General features: G+C 41.6%; 2 protein-coding genes across 3 annotated transcripts in view; one reads left to right on the forward strand and one right to left on the reverse strand.

Annotated features, from left to right (window-relative positions):
- aimp2 (aminoacyl tRNA synthetase complex interacting multifunctional protein 2) overlaps positions 1–1,128 on the forward strand; it is a 4,499-nt gene extending 3,371 nt beyond the window's left edge. For both annotated transcript variants that reach the window (XM_037792900.1, XM_037792899.1), the window contains exon 4: positions 267–1,128. In XM_037792900.1, coding sequence (XP_037648828.1) covers positions 267–655 — 389 coding nt within the window. In that variant the 3' untranslated portion in view covers positions 656–1,128. The remainder of the gene's footprint in view (positions 1–266) is intronic.
- Positions 1,129–2,865: 1,737 nt separating this feature from the next.
- On the reverse strand, positions 2,866–6,160 carry LOC119502446. The gene is made up of 2 exons (XM_037793429.1): positions 5,804–6,160; positions 2,866–4,975 (listed from the first exon to the last, which is right to left on the reverse strand). The coding sequence occupies exons 1-2, from the start codon at positions 6,002–6,004 to the stop codon at positions 3,263–3,265; spliced, it is 1,914 nt and encodes a 637-aa protein (XP_037649357.1). The 5' UTR covers positions 6,005–6,160; the 3' UTR covers positions 2,866–3,262.
- Between the last annotated feature and the right edge of the window lie 2,994 nt (positions 6,161–9,154).

The raw sequence follows: 9,154 nt of genomic DNA on the forward strand, positions 1-9,154 counted from the left end.
GGCATTTTTTGCCTTTTATTAGACACATGACAGCGGAGAGGCAGACTAGAAACGGGGGAGAGAGAGAGAGCTTTTTGACTTTTTACTGTAGAATATATCATGCATATTTCATAACCAATATAGTTTTGTGTTTTAGGAATGTTATTTGTATCCATTACAAGCTTTGCGTCACGTTATCAATAATATATTGACATGATGTGGATGGGGTAAATGCTTGGTGCCATTGTTTACCAGGAAACGTATTTATTCTTTGCCCAAATCCACAGTCCCCAAACTGCAGATGAAGTTCAGCGTCCAGAACATGTGTCCCATCGAGGGCGAGGCCAACGTGGCGCGCTTCCTCTTCAAGCTGCTGTCTCCCTACCCCGGCGACCCCGCTCTCTCCACACTGGTGGACAGCTGGGTGGACACGGCTTTCTTCCAGCTGGCGGAGGGTAGCGCCAAGGAGCGAGCCGCCGTCCTACGGGCCCTCAACTCCTCTCTGGGCCGCAGCCCTTGGCTAGCCGGGCCGGAGTTCTCCCTGGCCGACATCGCCTGCTATTGCTGCGTGCTGCAGAGCGGCTCGGCCTCCTCTACTCCAACTAACGTCCAGCGCTGGATCAAGTCCTGTGACAACCTGGGCCACTTCAGCCCTGCCAAGCTATTTCTGAAGTGACTGGGGCCGACCCGGGACCAGACACCAGACGGGGGTCTTACCCGAGCAAAGTGAGAGAAGGGCATTAGAATATTTAAATATCCCAGCCATATCTGGAACAGCCTCTAATGCTTCCCTCTTTACTGTATTATATCACTGAACTGACAAAGACTCAGTAGCAGCAGCATGGTTCACGGTTAGAGTAATATAAGAGTATCTGCTGCCATGTTGCTTTTGTATAACAAAGAGATTCTAAGGTTATTTTTGCGAGGGAGGAAGCATGAGAGGACTGTACAGACTGGTGAGGGATTAAATCAAAGGTACTGACAGAAGTAACACACACTGTTCACCTTCCACCCACTTTGTGCCTAACATGATCCTGTTTAGATGTTTGTGGTGACGGGTATTACCAGGTGTTTTCAGAAGTAATACTTTGCACCATTTGTTTTTCTGAAATCATTAAAACTTCCACTTTGGATCAAACTTTGAACTGAGACCTGGGCTTTGTTTTATTCCACTGTTTGATCACTTTAAAAAAACTAGTTTCCTCAAGTAACTGAACAACTTTTACTGAAGTGCACCTCTGTGTCCAACAGGTGGCAGCATTGTCATTTATAATTTGAAGATAATGTTGTCATTCACGTGCTGATTCTATCCAGAGTCACACAGAGCTGCACCTCATCCCACTATAGGAGAAGTGGAAGGTAGGAAACACTTAATAGGTGGTTTAGCTACGACTAACACTAGAAATCACATCTACTCCACCTGGCTTCCACGTCTCCACAGCAACAAGCACACACTAAGGTTTGGGAATTATTATGGGCTAATCACTAAAACATCAAGTGAAGTTGTATGACTGAAAATGTAGAAAATTAAACTTGCAGTTTTAAAATAAACTTTAATATTTGAGCCCGATCGATATATCAGCCCATGTTAAATCAGTGCAGAGACGATCGGCATATCTGTCAGCCAATAAATGTTGAGTAGGGTCTGAATTTGGCATCCGCCAAATGCGGGTAAATTGTTGGCAGTGGCGGGTAAAATCGTCAGGCCGTCTGCCACTTTGACGGCCGGGGAAACCACTAAGGATGGGAATTGATAATTGGTTTCTAGTTGTCTGATTCCTTGGAGTCGTATAACTCTGACTACTGATTCGTCTTATCGATGCTTTCCGACGTAACGCCCGTATACGCACGCTGTATCATATTTCAGTTTGTTTGGGACCGGAGCCATGCCGGAGAGAAAATGAGGAACGTAGAGCATCTTGTGAAGTTATACTTTAGTTTAGGTTTCACAAATAACAAAATACTTCATCTTTTGCCACATCAGCAGCACATTATCATCAGCATCAGGACCATGAAGAGATTGTGCAAGAAACTGTGTTTATTCCAAAGAAAGAACCACACGGACCTGATGGGGAAACGGCCTCTTTTGTGGAGGAAATTACTTTTTTTCCTCATAAAGTTATGACTTTATTCTCATTAAATTAGCATTGTGCAATCTTCCTCTAAAATCAGCTCTGAGTTCAGAACTGGTTGCATGTCTGTATCGTATTGTATTGTATTCCTGCAGCAGTCCTTTAGCTACACACACTCACCGTGTCCTTTCTCTGCCACCAGTTGTTCAAGCTGCTTTTCCCTCATCTTATCAGCTGATGTGATGTTGAATAGAATCCCAATACGCCGTCTCTCTCCAGCAGAATAGACTGTGGATCAGTGAGGGCAGTTTTACAGCAGTCCACTGCTGCTGGGGAGTTTAATATCTCCGTCTAAATCTCTCTGGTTTCTGCAGGCAAAGTCAAAGAAAAACAGATAACTGGAATAAATACATATAGATTCATACATGCAATGATGTTGAAAAGAAGGAAAAGCAAATCCCAGGGCGTTTCCTACTCTCTCGGGGTTCCCGTCTTCAGAAGTGTCAGTGTCATGTGTTTGACAGCTCGGGTCCACGTGGAGCCTCCTGTTGGTCTCCAGGCAGCTGTCTGACGAGACAAAAGCTCTTAACTGACATCTGGGCGCGCGGTGAGGAAGCAATCCACTCGGGACTCTGCAGCGCTGGAGTTCTCTGCGTCTTCCTCACACACACAAACACAGGCTCCTTTGAAACAGTAATATCAGTATCTGTTGATGCACTTTGGGCTTCATGCAAATAAGGCAGCCGATCCCAACCCGCCACTAATCCAATTACTTCTGTTTTCATTTCAAAACAAAAAGGCAAGACACACAAAACAAGGTTGTTTCCTTGTCTCTTTATATATGATATAAAACATACAGACAGGAGATGCGTTCTCATGGAGCACCCGTAGAAAAAACTAACGGAACTGAAAGACAAAATCACTTCAGTTGAACCCTGTGGCTACGTCTAATCACAACAAGAGCACGGATAGAAAGATGCTTTTGTTAGTATACTCAGTCCTTGAATGTCATCGTTCATGATTGTCAATTCTTTTCATTCAGGGGTGGGAGATAATATATGTTATGCCTATCAAAAAAGAAAAAGAGGAATATTAGAAAACACATCTGGGCTAAAGTGTCTGAGGGTTTTCTCTGTGATGATTTGAGCACAATGTGATCTGTATCGATTAAAAGGCTGAAAGAGAGAGCGAGAGAGTCACCGGCGACGCTCTCACTCTGTGATCAAAGTACACACGTTGATGTTGTATCTCAAAAGCTGAATGCGTTCGAAGTAGTCGTCAGTCAGAAAGTTTCTCTGCGAGGTGACCAGGTTGCCCTTCTGACTGAAGAGACGCTGGACGGGCGCCGTGGACGGCAGCGTAGTGTTGTATTTGAGGAAAAGCTGCTTCATTCTGGGGAAGTCCTGAAGGCACTCTAGGCTCTTCCCCGTTCCTTCCACGTACTTACGGATCTCCTCCATCACTCCCCGTTGCTGGATCTGAATGGTGGGCTTCACCGAGCCGTAGCTGAAGAAGTCGTCTTCGGATTCAATCGTCGACAGATTCCGGCTGGTGTTGGCTTCGGTCACGTTGACGGGATCCATCTGGGACGCCTCCGTAGCCAGCAGGGTGCACATCTCCTCCCTGTCGGAGGCCGCCATCCACCACAAGCGAAACTGAGGTGTCGTCGCCGTGGCGATCTTCGCCTCCGTGCTGGCGAACAGCTCCTGGAACCGCACGTCGATGGCCACCACGATGGCGCCGATGACGTCGGCGAAGTAAGTCGCCGCGTCTTTCTGCTCGTTCAGCTTGTTCTTGAGGCTGAGCACGGTCGGGATGACCAGACCCAGGTAGCACTTCTGCTCCGCTTGGAAAAGTTCAAGTGCAAAAGCGAGCGGGTGGAACACGGTCACGTACTCCTTCAGGAACGCCATCTCCTCCGGCTGCATGCGTGGGACCTCCAAGCGGGCGCACAGCTCCGTCAGCTCCCGCTCAGTGAGGGAGACGATCTTCTGCACGGCGCAGTACTCCACGTTCCAGCGTATGACGGCGGGCACCACGAGGGCCATCTTCCCGATCTCCTCCGCCGCGTCCATGCCGACCTGGAGGTGGTGGCACTTGCTCCACAAGGCGTACACTTTGGCCATGGTGCTGTAATGTAGCTGGCACATTGGCCCCTGCGACACGGCCTGCCAGAAGTCCTCAGTGACGATCAGCTCCAGGGTGTGTGACGCACAGCGCTGCACCGTGGGTAGAAACAGCAGCATGTCCTGCTCCGGCTCGCCCTCCAGGACGGCGCTCACGTTCTCGTAGAACCCGATGTCGTCGTCGCTCTCCTGGCTGTCCACCGCGAACTCTTTGAACACGCTCATGAAGGGGCTGCCGTTGTCGGTGATCGTGGTCTGAACTTTGCTCTCGATGTTGAACGCCACGTGGATGTCGTGTATCCGCCCGGCGATGGTGTCGTGCGTGATTCTGCCCTGCAGCCGCGCAAACCCCAGAGCGGCGGATTTCCTCTCCAGGGAGTGCCTGTCGATCCAGTGACAGGTCATCCCGAAGAAGCTCCTGTTGTTGGCTGTCCAGATGTCAGCCGTGGTGCACACGTACTGGATGCTGCTGAGCTTCGTCATCAGCTCCTCTCGCATCCTGGAGAAACCCTGGTCCACCTTAGTGAACAACGTCACCCTGTCCATGGACTTTAACCCCTCAGTTAAGCCTGAAACCAGCTTCCTGAAGCCGGGCTGCTCCAGCACGTAAAACGAATGGCAATCCTCCACGATGAAGTTGAAAATCAGCTCGTCGATCTTCGACTGGGTCATGCACTTGGAGATGATCTCCGCTTTAAGTTTTTTGAGCTGGCAGTGCCTGCTCTCCTCTCCGTTGTGCTCCTCTTTCTTCCTCCCTCTCTTCACATCTGGCCTGGCCTCACAGCCCAGGTGTGTTCTCTGCAGACACAAAAACACCAACAAGGGTTAATTAGTTGGAGTTGGAGTTGGAGGTGTGCCATTTATATGTTCTGAGTTTGCATTAAAGGTCCCATATTATAATGTAAAAAGTGAGATTTTCATGTCTTTTATATAATAAAGCAGGTTTAAATGATGTATAAATACTGTGAAAATATCAAAACACTCAATCCATGGAGAAATACACACAGCCCGTATTCAGAAACTGAGCGTTTGAAACAAGCCGTTAGGATTTCTGCCTCTTTGTGATGTCACAAATCTACAATATTTAGACCATTTCACAGTTTTTAAACGTAAACATACTAAATGTGTCCCAGTTTATTTCCTGTTGCAGTGTATGTAAATAACATCAGCTGACAGGATGTAAACATGGACCCAAACTGTTTCCCAGCAACGCAATTCCGTTGCAATTCCATTGAAATGCACTAAAACGGAGCGTTTCAGACAGAGCGTGAATACAGGTATATTCAGACTGACAGTGTGAGAAAAATAATGTGTTTTTTTTAACATAACAGCATGTAAACATGTTCTAGTAGAAACACAAAATACAAGCATGAACCTAAAAAAGAGCACAATAGTGGACCTTTAAGTTATAAACTCCACATGCATTGAAAAAACTACAAAATGCCACATGCAAAATGGTTTAAAGTTGCACATAATAGAGGCTGCAGCGCCACGAGTTGGTGTAATCAACATGCAGCTCCAGTGTAACGTTATTAATCACGAGGTGTTTCATTCATTGACTCTTTCAAACATTAACCTGACTGCTGCATGGAGTCATCACAGGGACATTAACTCAGGTTAACTTACGTCTAAATGCTTCTTTAGGTTAGATGTGGAGGTCTTAGACGTGGAGAGCAGGTTGACCCTCGGCAGACACAGATTACACTGGACGATGATATTTTTCCCCTGATCTGCCTTGTACGTGAAATGGTGGCGATAACGCCAAGTGTGCATGGCCGACTTGGTCTCGCCGCTGCTTTCGTGGTGATCAACATCCATTTCGGACATTATCTCCACTGTTTATCGACGCCTTTAAATATAATAAAAGTACAGTAATCCGATTTAGTAATCGTGATTACACGTAAAGTAACGACGGCGGTGGAGAAATCCTCACGAAAAAGGGGGCAGGCCTTTGTTCAGATGTTGAGCAGAAAACTATCAAGGAGCGGACACTGGAGTCATTGATGTGTGTGGCGCATGCGCACTGGGAGTCTGGAAAATCATTGAGAGAATAGGCAGAGTGGAGCAGTGCGCATGCGTGTTACGTTATGCAGTAATGCCACGGTGATGTCACGGTCTTCTCCTTGTGGTTTTTACTCACATTTACTGGTAGTACTTTTACCAGCGTTTCCTTTTTCTCTGGTGCTGCTGCGAGTTGGCGCCACCGTCAGGGCTACGGAAGTAAACAAATAAATAAAATAAAATAAATAAAATAAAAGATTAAAAAAATAATAATTGAGAAATAAAAATAAATAAATAATAATAATTAAAAAAATTAAAAATAAAATTAAAAAAAAATAAAATATATATATATATATATATATATTAAAAAATATAAAAAAATAACGTCACGGTCTTCTCCTTTTGGTTTTTATTCACATTTACTGGTAGTACTTTTACCAGCGTTTCCTTTTTCTCTGGTGCTGCTGCTAGTTGGCGCCACCGTCAGGGCTACGGAAGTAAAAAAAATAAATAAATAAAATAAAATAATAAAAAAATATATAAAATAAAAAAATAAAAAATAAAAGATAAAAAAATGAAAAATGAGAAATTAAAAACAAAAAAAAATAAATAAAAAAATAAAAATAAAACAAAATCTATTTTTAATATAGATATATATTTTTAAAATAAAATATTAAAAAATAACGTAACGATCTTCTCCTTGTGGTTTTTACTCACATTTACTGGTAGTACTTTTACCAGCGTTTCCTTTTTCTCTGGTGCTGCTGCTAGTTGGCGCCACCGTCAGGGCTACGGAAGTAAAAAAAAAAAAAAAAAAGAAAAGATAAAAAAAAAAGAAAAATGAGAAATGAATAATAATAAAAAAAATAATAAAAAAATAAAACATAAAACAAAATCTATTTTTAATATAGATATATATTTTTAAAATAAAATATTAAAAAATAACGTCACGGTCTTCTTGTGGTTTTTACTCACATTTACTGGTAGTACTTTTACCAGCGTTTCCTTTTTCTCTGGTGCTGCTGCTAGTTGGCGCCAACGTCAGGGCTACGGAAGTAAAAAAAATAAATAAATAAAATAAAATAATAAAAAAATATATAAAATAAAAAAATAAAAAATAAAAGATAAAAAAATGAAAAATGAGAAATTAAAAACAAAAAAAATAAATAAAAAAATAAAAATAAAACAAAATCTATTTTTAATATAGATATATATTTTTAAAATAAAATATTAAAAAATAACGTAACGATCTTCTCCTTGTGGTTTTTACTCACATTTACTGGTAGTACTTTTACCAGCGTTTCCTTTTTCTATGGTGCTGCTGCTAGTTGGCGCCACCGTCAGGGCTACGGAAGTAAAACAAATTAATTAAATTAAATAAAATAATTTAAAAAATGATAAAATGATAAAATGAAATAAATAATATAAAAATAAATAAAAAATTAATAAAATAAGAAATAATAATAAAAAAAATAATAATAAATTTTTTTTTTAAACATAATTTTTTTTTAAATAAAATATAAAAAAATAACGTCACGGTCTAAATAAGAAATAAGAAAACAAATTAAAAAAATAAAGATAAAAACATGAAAAAATAAATAAAAAAAATAAATTAAAAAAACGTAATAAAAGAAATAATTAAGATAAATAAGATAAAATAAAATAAAAATAAATAAGATCAAAGTGCTTCACAGACATAAAAAACAGTGCAAAATAGCCATACAAGGAAAATATTATTAGACAGAAACAAAGAAAGAAGTATCAAATTACCATTACGTTTCATAATATATCACACATGTATATTTTAAATGCATAAACAAGCTAAAAACTGAACATTGTTTTGGGCTGGTTTTATAGGCTTATTCTTTCACCAATCGAAAACATCGCAGTGCATCTTGTCAAACTGTCAAAATATTTGCATTTAAAGTCCCCCTCCACTCAAATCTGTGTTACTCTGATTGCAGCTTCACTTGGATGCTTGATATTCACTATGCATAATGGTGTATGTGCAGAGTTCAACACTATAATGATGTTTTCACATTCATCTGCTGAAGGGGGAAAGTTTTTCTGCGCTCACCTTAAATCTGAGTTTAACATGTGGACATATGAACATGATTTTTTTGACATCACAGCTAGTTTGGGGGCTTCCGGTATGTAACTTACACATGTGTGATGTGGAAACTTGAGGCCTGGTTTTGCACTCGCAGCTCAAGTTACCGCAGTCTTGGAAAGGGAGGAGTGAGTGGAGGGGTACTCAGTTGGTTGCAATCTGCAACCACACAACTAGATGCCGCCCAATCCTACACACTGTCCCTTTAACAAGGTAATTCAACTTTTAAGTGTAAAAACCATGTCAGACACAAACTATTATTCAGAGTATTTTTTAAAATATGTCCGGAGGGGGTCTTTAAAGATAACAGTTGACATACTTGTGATGCTCTTTCATTCATCTGACAGCATGTGGGATCTTGGCTCTAAAAAGGCTCTAACTTACTCATAGCAATTAAAGCCAGAGTGACAGATCTACTGAGAAATAGCAGAAACAGCTCCACACACAACCAGACATTGTCCTAACCTCATACCTCTCTTTATTCCTGCTCAGACTATGCATGCATTGTTGTATCAGTTTTATGTCGTATGATTGTATTAGCATTAGGGTCTCTCAGGTATACTTATATTTGACAAACAAAAACAATAACCAATTATCATTCTAACATGAACTGCAGGGTGGAATTAACCAGCCTGCTGGCTGTATTTCTGCAGAAACCAGGCTGGCAGTACCACCAAGAGATGTTTTCTATCTAGCCAGAGGCACCTTGCCAGTCGGAGCTAAAGTGTTTCCCGGCTAGTTTTGAAAACCTTCCATCTGGCTCAGAGTTAAGCATGTCTTTAATCTGGTGTTCACATTGGGCATGAATGGCAGGTTTTTTACATGTTTAATAAACCAATTTGTCAGCTGCATGATCAAAGTCAGAA

This window comes from Sebastes umbrosus, chromosome 14 (assembly GCF_015220745.1).
Source record: "Sebastes umbrosus isolate fSebUmb1 chromosome 14, fSebUmb1.pri, whole genome shotgun sequence".
NCBI classification, from domain to species: domain Eukaryota; kingdom Metazoa; phylum Chordata; class Actinopteri; order Perciformes; family Sebastidae; genus Sebastes; species Sebastes umbrosus.